At 33.9% G+C, this 19,256-nt stretch overlaps 1 protein-coding gene across 1 annotated transcript in view; it reads right to left on the reverse strand.

Moving 5' to 3' along the window:
* Window positions 1-4,461: 4,461 nt before the first annotated feature.
* The window catches only part of abhd16a (abhydrolase domain containing 16A, phospholipase), a 53,949-nt gene continuing 39,154 nt past the window's right edge, over window positions 4,462-19,256 (reverse strand). The window contains exons 9-20 of the mRNA XM_051934692.1: window positions 18,873-18,974; window positions 18,285-18,348; window positions 14,797-14,846; window positions 14,035-14,158; window positions 13,689-13,793; window positions 13,441-13,504; window positions 12,983-13,039; window positions 11,113-11,179; window positions 8,077-8,152; window positions 7,697-7,795; window positions 5,887-5,930; window positions 4,462-5,412 (exon numbers count right to left, since the gene is read on the reverse strand). Coding sequence (XP_051790652.1) covers window positions 5,329-5,412; window positions 5,887-5,930; window positions 7,697-7,795; window positions 8,077-8,152; window positions 11,113-11,179; window positions 12,983-13,039; window positions 13,441-13,504; window positions 13,689-13,793; window positions 14,035-14,158; window positions 14,797-14,846; window positions 18,285-18,348; window positions 18,873-18,974 — 936 coding nt within the window. The 3' untranslated portion in view covers window positions 4,462-5,328. The remainder of the gene's footprint in view (window positions 5,413-5,886; window positions 5,931-7,696; window positions 7,796-8,076; window positions 8,153-11,112; window positions 11,180-12,982; window positions 13,040-13,440; window positions 13,505-13,688; window positions 13,794-14,034; window positions 14,159-14,796; window positions 14,847-18,284; window positions 18,349-18,872; window positions 18,975-19,256) is intronic.

Raw genomic sequence — 19,256 nt, forward strand, 5'->3', positions numbered from 1 at the left:
TGATTGCTTTATTTCAAATCCATTGTGGTGGTGTACAGAACCAAAATTATGAAAATATATCAATGTCCAAATATTTATATACTTAACTGTATATACTGTATGTGTGTGTGTGTATTTCTCCTGTAAGCCTCCTATATTTTCAATAGGATGTCCACTCTTTGGGGATGTTTTGAAATGCACTTGTAATTATATTAAGACATCTTGAGATTTTTTTTAAGTTCTCAAAGGGTTCTGGATCCTATTTCAAGATATCTGAAAACTTGAATCAAGACATCTAAAAATGCACATTGAATAACTAAAACCATTAGTATCTCAAGTTTATTTCCTGGTGTGTTAAAAAGGGGTTCAAGATATCTTAGATTTAATTTCTACTTTATATACAGTATATAAAATCCAACGTCTGTCTGTATGTCTGTCCGTTTTTCACGAGACAATTACGTAACAGATTTAGATCGGGTTTTTTTCTATGAGTTGCTTGAACATTCCAGTTGATTTTGCGACTTCTGTAATCGCGCTAAGGATCATAGTTCGCTTACAGAAGCGATTAATTCACGCTAATCCGAGGCAGAGGGTGCGGCCGAGTGGAGGGGGAAGCGTGATGTCAGGAAGCGTGACATCAGCATGACCGCCTCTATTCAAATCAGTCTACCTCTGATCACGTTTTGGAGTGTGATTTGCCTCCGCTTAGCTAGCAATACCTGTTTGTTTATTGATTTTTAAAGTTTGTCCAATTTTACTGCGATGCAGGCAGAGGTATCTTTTAGGAAGTGATTTCGAGATATCTGGACATCACTTTAAGATAGGTAAAAAAGTCTTGTGCTGCCAGATATCTCAAGACAGCTTCCTGTGCATTTTAAGGTGTTGGAAATGCATTTTACAATATCTCAAGATGACATTTTGTTTTATTTAAAGATAATGTCAGATATATTTACAGATCTGTTAAAACAGACAGAAGGTCCCATTTAAAAATTGGAAGATTGGTATGCCAATGTTAGATATCAGAAACTCTTCAGGTGCATTTCAGATATCTCAAAATCTTGTTATCTTAATGTAGATTCTGAGATACTCAGAAAGTGGCAATATATTTTATGATAACTGAAATGTATTTTGAGAAATCTCAAAATATTTATTTGGTTTGCCATAAAAACTGATTTTTAGTTTAATGTTTTATGAGTAGTAAAACAGAACCTTGATATCCAATATTTCTATTAAATAGAAACATTCTGAGCCCTCTCCTTTTCAGTACAGGATCTCAAAGAGCAGCAGCATTGGGTGTGAGACCAGTAGCAGATTTCAGTGTGTTGGCAGTCCATTGACGGGCACAAACGCTTCGTCAAATTGATTGGAAACATGCGTTTAAATAACACTTAATGATAAAAGCAGTTGTTTATTTTTGTTCAAATGCAATACATGATGAGTATTATTTTCCTTTTTTTGTTTTTAAATGTATAATTTTTTATAGATAACATATAAAGCCATGGTCTCCAAACTTGGTCCTGGAGACCCACTGTGGCTGCAGGTTTTTGTTCCAACCACCTTCTGTTTTTAACAGGACTCCCGGGCTAATTAAATGAGCTGTTATTACCCAGTTTTTCTGTTTTGAGGTCAATAGTAAGTGTGTTAATACATTTTAGTAAACATTAGCCAATTATATGTGAACAATGCATTCTTTATACTTTTTTATTTATGTTCTTCCTGATTTCCATTCTACCTTTCCATTATTGACTAACAAGTCGGTCTGACAGAAGCAGCTGTAGCCTTTCATCATTTAGTGTCGTTTGCCTGGGTGTCTACTTTGCTTGCTTTTAATTGTCACTATTAGGATACAATCAGGGCCGGATTTATATGAAAAGAGGCCCTAGGCTATTCCACTTATGAGGCCCTTTCACCTTCCATTTTTAAGTTTGTAAATTACATGAGAGATAATAAAATTTTGCTAACAATTTGAATGTAGGCCCCTCTTGATCTTGAGGCCCTAGGCTGAAGCCTAGTTAGCCTATAGGAAAATCCGGCCCTGGATACAATGAAGGGAGCAGACTACACAGAATAAGGGAACAATAACAGGAAAAACAACAAAAAAGAGTAAACATTTAAAGCTACAGCAAAAAAGAGAAATATTTCTAAAATGTCTTATAATGTAAAAATCACACTGCTGTGCTTTTCTGAATGTAGAATAAGAGAATAGAAAGAATGCTAAGTAAATGAGATAAATTATTATCAATTATTATCACTTATTGTAAATCTGGTTGGAACAAAAACCTGCAGCCACAGGGGGTCCCCCCAGGACTGAGTTTGGGAACTACTCATGTATGTGTATTGTTTAATAAGTCGCATGTTGTTTAATGCCTACTGGCTGCCAGCTCACTAATTAAACTTTACCTTTGATACCATATTGGGAACTCTGCAAAATACAAAATATTTTCTTTGCCTGGATACACATCATCTGTCCATTCATCCATTGAAGGTGCTCCTTAATCCTATTCAGGGCTGAATTAGACCTAAAAGATGGACTCAACCATGGTGTAGTACTAGATACTGTTAAGCAATCTTATTCTGCTTCATATATCTTTCTTAACCATTTTATCGTTTTTAAAAACAAAAAAAATCAGTACAAGTTTTGGTGGTACAAAATTAGTTCTGGACAAGTATTTATTAAGCAATTCAGTCAGTGTCAGTGGTTTGATTTTATCTCCATCTGACAACCATCTTAGTCTGACACAACTAGAAATCATCTGCCAAGCATGAGAGTTTGAAAGAAGCACTCAGTAGATGTGTGAAGGTCTGCATTGTGCTAATGTTTATGGTCTGCAGTCTGGCAAAGTTGTTAGTGTAGCTGCTTCACTGTTCCAGTGGCCTTGTGCTTAGAAGATGGTGAAACCTCTCTGAAAAGTTTGCACGCCCCACCCAATTTTTCCTGCCAAATATTTGTCAAAATCTGTCTGGATAATCCTCGGTAGTTCTGGAAGAACAGTCGGTGGACAGGTATGTCAAAAGACACAAATAAGCATGTGTTTTACTTTTAAACACAGACATTAAAAAAAAAACAAACACGTGGTATGGTATATTTGCACACCTCTCCTAATACTGTAGATACTTTTTAGTTCAACAGTATTGTGTATATTGTTTTTTATTCTACCCTGGGGGGTACGTTGTGTTTAACAAATTCACTTTGCCTCATTCATCAGAGAAGCATAGTGGTAATTAATGAACGTCTGTTGCGGTTTACTGAAGGTTATTTATTTATTTATTTTTAAGTAAATTTTCATGTCCATTGTAGTATGGGGCGTAGAATGCAACTTTCTCACAAAAAGGTAAAGGTTGAGAAAGAATTTCCTAGCAGAGTACAAAATGCATTTGAAAAATACTGGAAAATTTAATTCTCCATGCTAAACTGCTGAAAAATAAATAAAAAGTATATCCCACAAACCATGGATTGCAGACACTGTATACTGAAGCGGAGATGATTCAGCTCAAGGGTATTGCCATCTGTATGTGGTTGATTTAAACCTGAGATAGTCTCCTGTGCAGCACACCAAAAATGACCTAACAGTTTAACATTTGTTAGTTTCTGCTTTTGGCTTGTCTCTGAACATGGGGTTGCCATAACAGATTACCATCCTCCATTTAATTCTATCAGTTGTACACATTTTTTTTCCAATTCGGTCTTTTCGATCCTCCTTTATTTTTTCCAGTTGCACTGTTTTTGGCCTTGCTGTTCCTTTGTTTCCTTGTATACCCATGGCCAATATTCTTATCTGCCAAAGTTCTTACCACATATCATAAAAATATTCCGAACATATTCACCTTGTTCCTTCTTGTGACCCTTGCTGACCACTGCAACATCCTTGTTTTGGGCATTACTGAATATAGGCACATACTCAAGGAAAGATATACAATTTTCGTGACAGTTTAAAATGCAATACAAAAGTGTACTACATTTTAATTCACACCCATGGATTGCGTGTAGACTGCAGGGATTCAAAATTCAGAGGCAGAAATAAGATGCAAGCAAGCTATAAAATTCAACGTGAAATGCTGGAAAATAGTTTGAAGTCTTCTGGTGAAAAAGGAGTATCAGCTATGATATAGTGAAAAAATAAAAGTTCAACAACTTATGAAAAACAAACTGTTTTAAACCATCACTAATACTCAGAATCATTCAACTAAGCCAACAACAAGCATTTATGGCCTAAATAATCACATTTTTCCACCACAAGTTAGTCTTACTCATTGCTCTCATTCTGTCATAAGGCACCTTTTAGTTTTAAACATACTTTCTTCAATAAAGTTTATATTACCATGATTATACTGTATATGCCAAGTATGAATGACATATTAAAGACATAATTTGCTTTAAAAATGTCACATTGTGCTGCAGGTCTCTGGTTATAAGACTATAACTTAAACATGCTGTCCTCAAAAAATAAAAAATCAAAATATGAATGAATCACCCTGCAAAAGTTTGATTAACTGAATTATATTTTTTCAGGCTTACAACATAACAAATCCAAACAAAATGTAAGAAAACAAAAACAAACAAAACAATTGAATTGTGCCATAGATCTGTGCAAGCATAAAAATGATTATTACATCCACACATTTTTCTACAGCTTAGTTTGGTACCATATGAACTTTTCCGTATTACTATGTGGGCATGTAGAACAAAAAGTGTTTACTTTGTTTACATTTGCTTGATTTAAAATAAAAATACACATAATATGTGTCAGCACTTTGTGCACTAGTGCAATAATCAGAAATTCATATGCTGCAAAGAGATTGAGACACTGAGAACATGGTTTTTGTGCCTGTAGTAATCCAATAATTCAATTTGTTTTAACGATTATGATGACCACCACATAAAGTCAATTTCAAACATATGGTACATAACAATGTTATAAATTCTTCAAAAAAATTACAACAAGGTAGTTTAGTCCAATTTCAGGCAAATCTCACTAGAAGAGTCTTAGATTTATTTGCTCGAGGAAGATTCTGATGTCAACCTCTACAGAAGTTAAAAAGATATCCACAAATAAATTATTATGCTGTAGTTCAAAAGTACAAAAATAATAAAAACAGATGCTTCAATAACTGGTAAAATATTTGTCTACTCAATAGATAGATTTGAGTAGATGGGATTTGCTGACATTTTAACAAGTGTTTCCAAGGTGGAATATTTAAAATGCATGAGGTCATCAAGTCAAGTTGCTCATAAACTAAAATCTTCAGTTATACAGGTTCTTCCAAATTAGCTGGCACAATTAGCTGACAAAAACGGATATCGCATCTTGGATGCTTCAAGTAGAAATGCTCCTTGACATCCTCTCAGTGCTATAACGTCCAGGGTAACTGAAATTCATAAGGTGGTAGGGGTGTGCAGTGTGTTGCATCAAAATTTTTCATGTATTTCCGAGCCTATAAAAGAATTTAAAAAAAAAAACAAAAAAAAAAAACGTAAGTCTTACTTTGCATAAAAGAACCATTAATTGCAGCTCCTAACAGCTTTCGGTGGTGAACAGTTTCTACAGTGTACTGTTTTTTATTCATGTTGGAAGAAACATTAAGGAAAAAAAATACAATGAGTTATCACTGTAATTCTGCTAGTATGGCAATTTGTTAGGGCTGAGGAATATGGCAAAACAAAAAAAAAACATTATTTATAAATACACACACACATTATATATTATATATTATATGGGGAACAGAAGGTCTGTGTATATATACAAGAAAAATACAAGAATAAGTAGGTTGCCCATATTTTGCAAACTGAAAATACAACTATATCCTTTTTAGAAAGACAAAATAAATAACTAGATAAATAAATAAATAAATAAAACAATATACGGAAGGAAAAAAAAGCATAAATTATAAGTTGCATCTCCCACTTACTAGAAATAATGCCAACTGTCTTCTTCCTTCTTTCATGTCTTCTCCTGAGATAAGTCAGGGTGAAAAAAAAAATATATATATTTATACATAAAACATATTCAAAGCAACAGTCTACCTGTGCATATATATATATTTAGCAATTCTTATACAGCTGAGATTTCAAAGCTCACTTCAGGGCTCTCAGGAAATGTATGAATTTCAGTCCTTTTGAAGAGTAATGTTTGGTCAACATAATTCATTTTGAAAGGGGGAAATACATTATAAAATGTTTTTTCAGGCAGTTAGTTTTGTTCATGTTGTCTTCCAGCATATCGGCCCTAAAATTGCTGGATTCCTTTAATTACGGCCAGTCAATTCCAATCACCTATCATGTTAATGCTGAGTGATTTTGTTTTCTATTTAACTCTGTATGTTTTCTTCCCTTCATTACTAAACTTTCACTTTCATTCTACGTATACACTTTAGAGCCTCTCTGTCATCATATTTAAATTGATTTTTTTTATTTAGGAGACTTAGTAATCTGGGGCTTGTTATTTGGTAAGTTGTGTACAGTTTTTGAGTTTACAATAATGTAAAATAAAGAATTGCAATACACAGTACAACATTGTCGACACAGAAAATACAGTCTGTGATGCAGTGACAGAATTCCCTGATATTGTCCCCAAGTGACTTGCATATTATTTTCCAATCTGTCCTTTGGAAGCAGTAACTCCAAGCATAAACATTAAAATGGGATCCACTTGACATCACACACCTTTTTTCATTATGTGGCTGCCTTGAGTAGTCTGAATTACGTGAACACAGCCAAAGAAAATAATCTAATTTTCAGACAAGTTTGATGTCATTTTGGGGACATACACTGGCCTCAATACTTAGTGAAAAAGCACTTGTAGTGGGAAAGATCCTGTTATTGTTGGATATTAAAACATTCCTGGTCTGACACTAACTTTCTTCATATAAGATGATGGTACTTGTAAAAAATGTATTTATACATACTGTATTCACCACATCCTGACACATATCATTAAAAACACACTGTATATAAATACATTTAATGCATTTAGATCCTATCCTAGACTTTGTCATCTATACAGCGCATGTTTCTCACTGCAGAGACTTAGAGCACTGCACTGATCCGACATATTGTAGTTGCATTGTGTATAAGCAAACAATTCTAATTACTGTATACAGAGTGGAATTAAAACAAATACAACTCAACAAATTTCTGGATGGTCATTGTTAAGTGTTTATTAAGTACATAATAAGACTTGTATACGTTCAATCCGTATATTTAGTGTGAAATTCTAGTGGTTTAAAAACTATGGAGAAGGAGGTGTCAAGAACAGGAACAGCAGACTGTTTACAACAAAAGCATTTTCCTAAAACAACAATTGTTATCGTATTTGCAATAATGTCTACCAATTCTTATTGCTTGCTTTGATTCTGATATAACAGCACATGATCAATTATGCAATGTGTATTTGGATACCTACACTACAAAAAGTTACTCTAGGATGCTATCAAATTCTCTTTTGTTGCCAGGGTCTGTAAATGATACTAAAAAACGCAACTGCAGTCAGTGTTGATGTTCATGTGTATACATACCTACAAAAGGCTATTTTAATACATGTATCATGGCTTTTCACAGCTGAGCTTTATTTCTGATATTTTAAATGTATGTAGAAAGCTTATTATTAACCATACATAATATTTCAATGACAATTACTAAGAAAATAGTCATGAAAGCAGAAAAAGGTTTTGCTTCTGCATTATTTAAGAATAATATATGAAAGCAAATAAATTGACCTACCAACACACCACGGGAATGGTTTAGACTGATCAGCCTGATAAGACTGTAGGACGGAGGTACACCATTCATCATCTACTTCATATGCGCTATACAATGAAGCTGAAAAATAAAATGTATTATATTGGGAATCATAGGTGTAGTCCAAAATTAATTATAAAATTAGAAATTTATTGAAAATAGCATAAGGAAATGTTTCAAATAAACAGTAAGTACATAACACACAAAAGCTATTGAGCATTACAAAAGTGACAGCAAAGCAACAAGTTCAAAATGATGGTCAAAGAGATAGTTTTGTCTGATGTTTAACAAGTTCCAATTCGTTTTGGTAAGTTTAGGTTATAAATTACTAAAGCTGATAAAGAGCCAGACATTGAAGATACCTTCTTCAACACTATTGCTGGCACTCAGCCACTCCCTCACTGCTTGCATACCCTCTCCAGTCACCACCTTGGATACCTGAAAAACAAAATTCAAAAAGGGTATTTTCTTATAAAAAATATTTTTGGCACAGTCTTTTTCTGTCAGGCAAATAAATCACTGAAACAGTAAGCCTTATGCATTTCATTCACTCATCACTATTCTTTTCAGAAACAAGAGGAGAAGAGATGTTCATTAGCTATTTACCAGAGAGACATGAGGATGACTTCCGCTTCTAAAATCTAATCTAAGAATTTTCACATAAATCACATTCTAAGAATATGAAGCATAACAAAACAGGTATCAACACACAAATGTGTATTTCGCCTTTGAGTCAAGGACAGATTCCATGGATATTTTGTCTGTTTACACAAATGGGCAAAGTAATGTGATCTATGGTGGCTATGGAAAATTTTAAAATGATTAAGTTTTATCTCACTAAACCAAGTTCAACTATCACGTAGTATTGAGTTGAGCTGCTTGGTTAATGAATTTATTTTGCACAGTACAGCTTTTTGATCCATTTTGTTCTGTCAACGTGATAATATAAGAATGCGTCCAAATGTAAGACAAGCAGTATACAAGACAACTAAAAATAAACCACCATTATATTACAAATGTGCTCAGTTTGGATGTCTTGATGCTAATCACTATGGATTTAAAACTTTGTTTCAACGTAGTCCAGAAGATGATGATGGTACAGCAAATTGCAAAGCATATTGCCTGGCTGTTCTATTATAAAGTGGTTTTCACTAGCATTCAATTACCTTAAACTACATACATTTCTATTAATGGCATGCTTTGGCTACATGAACACCAGGCGAAACATCCCTCTACTGGCACCTGGTATCACTGTAACCCTTAGCCTATAGTAGCACTTTAAAGAACTTGATCTCTCAGGTAGCTTCCAGGAAGTTCTACTCATCTCAGTCAACGAATGTGTGCTGCTGTCTAATTTTATGGTAGAAAAGGCAAGTAATTATCAGCCCGTAACAAGTGGAATTGAAACAAAGCACATCCAATCGGGCTCAGAAGACAGAGTAAAAGACATAGTAGAACTTCATAAAGACGTTCACAAACGTTGGTGCAATACACATGCAGAGCAGATTATGAAAGCAGTGGAATTTGAAAGGCTCAAAAAAAAAAAAAAAAACGTATGCATGATACAAATGTGGAAAAAGTTAAAGAATATGAAAGTTGGAAAATTAGAAAGTATAAAAAAAAAGTAAAGATCGCAGTAGCGCAAACAAACGGAAATTATTACTTGAAAAAAGGGAAAATAATCACCACAGACCAGGTGTCATTGGAAAAAAAAAGCAGGACAAAGCGAGGTCAGAAATAAAAGACAGAGTAGAAAACAAAGTAAAACGTCATAAAGAGGTTAAAAAACAAAAGGGCCAAACACATGCAGAGCAGGTTAGAGATAATGAAAACTAGAATTCAAAAGACTCAAAGAAAATGTAGGAAGAGCAAGATACAGAATATGAAAGCGAAAAAAAACGACAGTGTCAAAAAAAAAGAAAGTAAACATCGTATTAGCGCAAAAAAGAGAGATTATTACTCAGAGAAATAACTAAAAGGCGAATAGAGATCGAATATATGGACACAGGTGATATGTCAGATGTATGTAAATATTGTAAGGCTTTGAAGTTTAAGTCAGAATTTCAAAAACGTGTTTTACCTCACATGCATTTATTGGTTACTTTGCAAAAAAAAATTATTAACTGATGATGATGTAGATCGCTTTGTCTGTGATGAAATTCCAAACAGAGAAACTTATCCTGAATTATGGTACAAAGTCATTAAACACATGTCTCACTGACCTCATTTTTAAATAATCTTTTAAGATCTTTTAAGATTCAGCATATTGGGACTCGAAAGATTCCAAATATTGTTTTTACATAGGTTCTGAAATAAAAGTGAAACTAATGAAATAGCAACAATTCAAAGAAAAAAAAAATCTTAAAAGTGTGTATCCGGAAAACCAAACACAGGGGTTGGCGAGCCAAGCGAGCAGGGGGCAAAGCCTCCTAGTTAAATAAAATACCAAATCATTTGTATAATCAAAACAAGTACAGAATTTGAAATAGCATGCTGAGCTACACCACTTTAATAAGAAAAAGGAAGCCAGTCCGGCTAATTTGGACTCTGAGTGTCAACAGTATTTAGTGATGTGTTAGTAGCAAAATACTCAGATAAAACATATACTGAGCAGGAAGCTGACTGAGGTAAATCATGCAAAAGTCACAGCCTCTGAAGGCAAGACTATCTATCTATTAAGCATGTGTGTGAACCAATCATAAGAGATTTAGGCAATGCCATAAATATTTATTGCTGGTTTGAATTTTTACAAATTTTTTTTGTTTTATCTGTAATGTTGGTTATTTGAAGAAATCTTGAAATAAGGCAAGTACTTTCCACCCAAACCAGAGAGAAGAAAGATTGCCAGGCCAAGTTACCAAAAGAAATAGTCATGTGTTGTCTGCTTCACAGCTGCAGGGAGAAAAACAAATATCACATTGAGTTTCAACCCAGTTTAAGTACTGCATGTTGTTTTATGAGTTTATTATAATTTACATATCTGAATGTTGATATCCAGGCATAAGCTAACACTGTTAGTAAACATGTTCTGTCAATTTTTTTTTTAGATCTTTTTCAACTCTGAAAACACAAACTTCACTCTATTCTGAAAGCGGCTGGAAATGTGGTTAATGGGGGAGATACAATGACATAGCTGCAAAATAAAAGTCTATGCCCAAGTTAATAATTACAAAAGGTGCTTCTGTCCACTTGAGTTTTTAGATTACTGACTAAAGAGAGAAAAAATGTTCTCTAAGCAGAATGTACGGACAATAATGATACTTCACTGTACTGAGTAGCTCTTGTGCAGTTACATCTCAGGAATCCATATACACGAGACAACAACAAGCAATGTAATAAGAATCTTGAACAGTGATATAAAATGTAGCCTAAAGACTAAGCTCAATTTTTCAAGGAACTGACCTGAACTGAAGAAGACGAAGGAGTAAATCATTTCCCCTGTTGGACGTGATGTCTTCAGGCCCTCTGTAATAAAAGATAAAATTAGAATTTTTTACTATGCAAAAGTACTTTTCAACCTGTTTCAGAAGTACACACTACACATTTATCTACCTATTTACTGTACTGTACTGTATATATGTTAATGAGAGATTTCTGGATTCTACATACATAAAAATAGGAAATAAAATTTAGAATGTGAACTTGTTAATATTTTTCAATGGTGCTGAGTGGTCCTGTTATATCCTCTCTTATGTTGTGGATGGTAATAAATGCCCAAATTAACACAAATTCAACCCTCTACTAAAGGCTCCCTTATTCTCATGTGCAGAAAGAAGTTTTTTTTTATGTTTAATGGGGGACACATTGTGTCTTAATGAAATGTCTAAAACAGCTGGCAAGTCCAAAAAATTCCTACAATTATTTTATCTAGAGTGAGGTTTGGTCAGTAAATCACAGTGCCCACATTCATTAATTCCTTACTGGGGATTTTAATGTCTAGGAGATTATAAAGGATTTGTGACACTTCTATAGCCTGGCAACCAACTAGCCGCTCATAGTTATCCAAGACATATTTAGTACAATGTAAGTGCAGAGCATCTCAATTTTGAAGAATACCATCTCTCTTATCATAAAAAAAAAAAACTTGTGACGAGACTTCATCCCGGGGAGGAGACGTGATCTTTTGAAGAGAGACAGAGACACTTTCACTTCCCGCGGGACGGACAAGTCATGTCATACTTACAACCTTCAGATGCAAGTCCCATGATACAAATGCAGAGCAGGTTAGAGATAATGGAAGTAAGAAAATTCGAAAGTCTCCAAAAATGAGAGTAAAGATCGCATTAGCGCAAACAATCTGAAAATATTACTCGGCGAAATAACGGAACAGCGAAAATAGATTGAATATTCAGGTGCTGTACAGGCTTTCAAATGTTCGAAGCTCCGCATGAAATGCAGATCACGCGGCACACAGCAGAAGCAAGTCAACTGCTTCTCAAGCAAAGAGGAGGTGAAAAAAAACACCTGTTACTTTTTTCCCAATGTATCACCATTTAAAAGGGGTTTCGGAGGAGGAGCACCGTCCCCTCTTCACAACAACGCCTACCTCTGGTTTGGGGGGGGAGGGGGGTTAAGGGTAGGCGTGCGAATTGCAGATCATGCGTGAGGGCAGCAGCAGCAGCACGCCAGCAGATGCTTGAGCAAAGAGGAGTTAAAAGAAATATATATATGTTTCCCATTGTATCACCGTTTAATTGGGGTTTCAGAGAGGTGGCCGCGGACAGGAGAAGAAAGGGGTTGGCGAGCAAAGCGAGCAGGGGGCAAAGCCCCCTGGTACATACCAACTATTAACTTGACTGCAATAGGACTCCTAGAACTGTAATTCACCAGCCACTAAAATGCTATAGTTGTAATACAGAATAAGGTCATCGACTTATTCTCCATTCCAACACAAGTGATTGTATATATACTTTTCTTTATTTCAAGAACATCATAGACTCTGACACTAGATTAACAGATGAAGCAGTTTGCAGAGAGAAAGAGAGAGAGATCAACGGAGATGGGCATTTGTTATTCACTGTGGTTGTAGTCTAATCTATCAATGCATAAGTGTAAGGAATCACTTGCTCTACTTTATGGTATTAATGCTAGTGTATGTATTCATTAGTATTATAACTTATTTCCTAAAGAGGTTTGTGCAATTTCAATACTGCATGCAACAATACAATTAAACAAAATCATGGTCATAAGAAAATTAAAATGAGATTAATAAGGAATAATCACACAGAATAATAAAAATATAAAGAACCTGTAAAATAATTTACTTACGTAGTAGTAATAATTTCATCCTTGGTCCTCCGAATAAGAAGAACTGGTCCCTGATACCTACATAATAGAGTTTTGTGAATTACTGTTATTCAAGGTAAAGTATAAGGTAATAATTATATAGGAAAGCAATACAGATGAAAAGTACCGCAACACTACATTTTTCGGATAATGTGCATGCTGTTTTTACTGTCAAAGTAGGAAACTGAAAAATACTAATTTAAAACAGTGAGCTTTCTAACCACCATCCTCTATAAACACTAGTTAATGTACTTTAAAATTATTTATTAAGAATATCCCATTACAATCTCTCAAAATGTGGACAAAATCTGGAAAATATTTTACTCCCATGGCAATATAAACTAACACGCATACTTCTGGAATGAAGTTCTGTATCAGGAACATCTGTGCTATAGCACATAGTTAAGTCACAAAAGGGAAAAACAAAAGCACAGTCTCACTTGCACAGCTGTTCTGCATTGTTGAGGTTGAGGTACTGACGCACAGTTCTAGTTACAAGAGATCCTAAAAAGAAGGGAGTAAACTTATTTAATGAAAAATATTTACTCATGCTAACTGTAAATATATAACTTTAGTTTAATAATTACCAACAGCACTGGAAAATACATTATTTTAACATTTTTATTTACTAAAAATAGTGGTAAATTTACATAAAATATTTTGAAATTACAAATTTATTTAAACTCACTCCAGCTTTCAGGCATGACTTTGAGGGCAAGAGGTAAGAGGTCATCAAAGGAGGCATCCAGGACTAGTGCACTGACTTCTGGGTAAGACATGGCTGCCCAAGTTGCTATCAACATAAATAAGAACATCATTAAACTAAAGACATGCCCTTTGACAGATATTCCATAGTATATTACAGTAATGTCATAAATTTTAACATTTATATCTGCTACAGTATAGAAATTATTTTTGATTCGATATACTTTGTTAATCCCCAAAAGGAAATTCTCTTTTCCCATGACCTATGCATTCCATTTAAGACAATTAACAGAGAAGCACATTTCCTGTTAGTATTCATTTGATGTTACCTGTGAAACCACCTATTGACCAAGCGTAGATGATAATATCATCAAGTTGAAATCCAAGTTCGTTAAGAGCATACTGCATAACCACATCCATAGCATTTGCTTCATTCTGGGGAAATGGCACACCCTAAAAAATGATTAAAAAAAGTAAAACTATTACTGCCACAACTTATATCCAACCACTGCCCCATGGAAACTTCAAAAAGTCATAATATTAGCTGACTTTCCTTTACCAAAAGAGAAACCGAGTCATGTTTATTTATTTGCCTATAAATCCAGGATATTAGGTATTTATATGTAAATAAACCTAGATGCAGACATATTTATGAACTACCCTCTTTTTCTTAGCCAACTGCATTGGCAGTGGTAGAGGAGATATTTTATTTGGTCACTCAGGTTGTTTGGGAGCAGCCTTCAAGTGTTTTACTGTATTGATGAACATCCTTCAAACAAACAGTTCATAACTTAATTAATTAATTAGCACATACAATCCAAACTGCACAATTAAAACAGGCCTCTTTTATGAAGTGTGCTCTTGTAATACAAAAAATAATGGTCCTAGCTAAGGGCTGAAATCAGATTCAAAAGCATTTTAATAAACTTTTTTTGTTAAAGTATTTAATCTCATATCAATATCATTTAGTACTTGAAACACCTGACAGAATGTATGATAACAGTATAAATTCATTCTGGCCCACTGATCTATAGTTAAGATATTATACAAAGCAAAACCTTAACACTTTATTTCCAACATTGCATACCTACCGTGCTGCCTGCAAAACCAGGGTGATTCCAGCCCAAAACTGAGTAGCCAGCTACATGTAAACAAATCACAGAACATAAAATTATATTTTTAAACATAACACTAAGACCACAGTAAACATCAGTACAGAGCTTTAGGTACCAGAGCTATTCTGGCAGAGGGCATTTACAGTATTTAATAATTTCTCTCATGATTCATTATTGAAGGGCCAAACTCACTGTGTTGTTTATGTAATTCATTTTAATATGTTTTTTATCAAATGGTAAAGGTGTCATGAACAGTTAACATAATGTAGTACATATAAATACATTAACATGGCTGCTGAGAAATAACATTCTGAGTAATCTTATCATCTGTGTCAAATATACACAAAAGTATTTTCATACTAATTTATTATTACCTATCTGCTATAAAATGTGCTTTTATTTCTCTTGCTGTTAGTTACTGTTCACTCTATAAGTGTACATAATTTGTGGGGTATTTCACCTAATGCAGTCTGACAGTCCCATGTCTACTAGAAGCTGCTTGTGTGATATTGATCTATTTGATATACAGTATATTTATTGGTATTTATTTTTCTAGTTGAACAATAAATATATTTAGAGAAAATCATTTGTGACAAAAGTTACCAATTGTATTAATATTCTGTAAACATGTTAACATTTACTATTTTTCCATAATAATAACTGATAAGTTATGATGCATAAGATGGATTACACTTTATTGCTAGTCACAGAATGGGTAATTCATTTTCTTGGTTTCACAGTTAAGGCAAACCTATCAGTTTGTTATTGCCCAGGCTTCCTACTTTGCACTTTTTGACCAAACACCAATCCTAACCTCTGTGTCTCTTCTAAGCTTGTTTATCTGAGAGCTTCAGCATTGAATAAACATGGATTGTTAAACAATACTTGGTCTATCACATAAAATAATAATAAAATATTTAATTTTGATCAAATACAAAACATTGATATACATATTAAGAAGAGTTTATATTGCACATATTAGCACATGTAACATAATTGTAGGGCCTTTTCATTTATTATCAGATTGCCAAAAAAGTAATAACATCATGCTACAATTCAATTTATGGTGAATACATTTTAGAAAGTGAAGAGTATGATATTAAAAAAAAAAGTCCTTCTCTTATGATGACACCAATAGGCTGTTACTCATTCATTTCCTCACAACTTGACTTGTTCCATTTACTTTCAACGATCTCTCTAATTTTTCCTGCCTTGCACTGTATGCTTGCTGGGACTAGCGCAACCCTGTATGATTAGATGGATGGAATAATTAAACGTATACTATGAAGATATTTCAATAATCCTTAAAAGTTCTGAAGAATCTGCATTTTAAGCTTAGAGATGGTTTAACATTTATTAAAGAACTTATTGTGTTGTGATTGGTTACTTGGAGAAAGAAAAGGAAGGACAGGAACTGGGGGTTAGTAAGTTTGAGAGAGATAGTACTACTGCAATAAATTATTTCAGAGGGTCGCGCACAGCGCAGCAAGCATCTTGCGGGAGGCAGGAACAATCTCTGAACGGCAGCTCATCGCTACCACTGCTCCACTATCCCCCCATGTTTAATATAAGATTTAATTCATTTCATCATCAAAATTATATCAACTATACATCTTAGTATTTAAATTATTCTGTGAGCTGTGATATAATGAATGTAATGTATTCTGTGTCCTATCGGTGTAAGGGAAAAAGTCCGTTTAAGAAGCACGTAGTGATTCACACACAGAGTACATGGAAGAACACATAGAATACGAAGCATTTAACGTGCTACTTTAGTTACGATGGGATTTTTAGAAACAAGTAAATTAAACGATTTTAGGATTAAGTTTATGACGTTCTACTTTAATAACAAAAAAAAAAAAACGTAATTAAAGTGGAAATTTCGAGATTTAAGTTGACATTTCAAGCTTTTTTTCCCCACAGTGTCCCTATTTTTTTTTCTTTTCTCTGTACCCTAATAAGCTTCCATATGACACTCACACGGTGAGGTACGATTTGACTTTTCACGGTGACTTTGATAACTGACCACTTCTTTTTTATTTTGGGCACTGTGTGAACTTGAACTTTCAAGTTTCTCTGACATTATCTGTCACTTGATCAACTTCCTTTTGTTGTTTATACCACTGCTTAAATGAACAAATAGTATGTTTTTCTTGCCTCCATTTGGTATTCGTTGAAATACTTCTATTTTCCCTGTGCTTTTGCCATTATCTTTTCACAGAACGCTGAATTTAAGGGCTATTTATATTGATTTGCATATTCAAAGATGTGTAATTCTGGGAAGAGAAGGGGAGGGGCGACAGGCACGTGCACATCCATTACAGTTCATGATGACCAGGATTTATGTATTGGAAAAACATGGAAGTTGGCAAACCTGCATGTCTTTGAAAGGAACCTGAAGCACATTGTGGAAACCCTCTAGGAATACATGCAACTCCAGGCAAAGAACACCAGGGATGTGACTCCCTACTGTGAGGCAGCAGAACTACTGCTCCGCCACCGTGCCAACCCCAAATTTTTAATTACTAATAGTACTCTTTATTTAAACAAAGTTAATGATTTATCTGTAAAATGTAATATACATACTTTAATGCATTTTAAAGGATCAAAGGATTCTAAATGTGCAGAGAACTGGAATATCATACATTTTCTGTGTGGCAATTACTGACTGCTGCTGCTGTCGGAAGCCCCAGAAGCGCGTAGCGATTAACAACTGGGCTGGTTTTAAGATGACACTTATGATGGTCTACTTTAAAGACAAAATAAACTACGAGATTAAAGTGGAAATTTCGAGATTAAAGGCAACATTTCCACTTTAATCACAAAACAGACCTTTCCACTGTGTCCCTAATTCTTTTTCTGTGATTAAAATATGCTTCTGATGCTGTTGTAAAGGCCAAAAAAAAAAAGATTTCACAGAAGATGGTATGTGAGACCTTTAAAATGTATCGCATCATTCTGATAGGGAATATGTGACTCTTGAAAAGAAAAGCACCATGAATATATTTGTATGTCAGCATTTTGCTTCACCACATCGAACCATTCGTCAAACATCGAAGCATGCACATTGATCCTGTAGGATCTGCAAAGCGGCTTGTTGTCACATGTTGATAGTAAACACAGACTATGACATCATATTCCAACTTGAACATACTATGCCCCACGATTTTTTGCTGGTACTACAACTCGCGAATGTTGTGGCGTTAATTTCTGAGGACATGCATACACCCAATGAGCTCCAAATAGGGCAAAACATGTGTCGTGTACTCTTTGTATGTGTGTGTGTGTGTGTGTGTGTGTATATATACACACTATGCATCTTTGTTTGCATACACACGATATTTTAACATACATTTGCATGTTATAGATGCTTAAATATTTTTTGTGATATATTCTGCTTAGCTATGCAAAAACATTTAAATAAATATTTCTAATGGTAACCTATGTGAACAGAAGGGTCATACCTTCTAGGGGTGTGTTCATACAACCAATCTCATAGAATCCAGCATTTCCTTCACAGCAAATCACCTAAATTAACAGAGATAGCCAAAATATGTCAGTTAAAGTTTCAACAAATGAAACCCCAGTTAACTTTACAAATTGCAATAAATTCAAGTTTTCTGAGAAAGATAAACTGAGACGTGTATTGACCAAACATTACAAAATAATGAGAATTATTTAATTAATAAAGAATATTACATTTTACTATAATTATCCAAATTGATCCAGTAACTAAATAATTTTATGTAATGTTAAAAATGTAAAGCCATATTACTGTATTTACTTAAGGTTATGAAATAATTACATGGTTAAATATTTTACAATGTACCCACTATCAGGCAGTATGGAATTACAATTAACTATACACAACTGCAATTACTATTAAATAAATCAGTGAATTTAAACTTTCCTGCAGGAATAAATACACAAGATTATAATAAACCTTTAAATTCATTATTAAATTTAAATGCATAAAACTAATGAAACTTTGACTTCAAACAAACCAGCTACTTGTTAGAAAACTACAGTATATAAAAGATTATAGAACATACTATTTTTTTTCCTCTTTCCCCTTGGATTTTTCTTCTATCCACAAAGATGGTATCAATTTCATTTCCATCACATGCTAGCAGTTTTGCTCTTTGACCTCCAAACTAAACAGAACAAACAAGATATTTAAAACTATTGTTTTGTTAATCTATGCTCGTATGTGCACAAACAAGAATGTACCCACTTCATCTGAATAAACTCAATTGATCTTAAATATCAATACATAAAACATATGTGATATTATGTAATATACCATCTCTATTAAAAAATATATTTGAACTTTTTTTGTATTTTGCACTGTAAGCATTGAAGATAAATATATTTACAGTTGCATAGTAGTTTAAAAGTAAATTAATTCCACTGGCTTCCTTTACATTGCTTATTAC

The sequence above is a fragment of the Erpetoichthys calabaricus genome, chromosome 1, assembly GCF_900747795.2.
Source record: "Erpetoichthys calabaricus chromosome 1, fErpCal1.3, whole genome shotgun sequence".
NCBI lineage: Eukaryota > Metazoa > Chordata > Cladistia > Polypteriformes > Polypteridae > Erpetoichthys > Erpetoichthys calabaricus.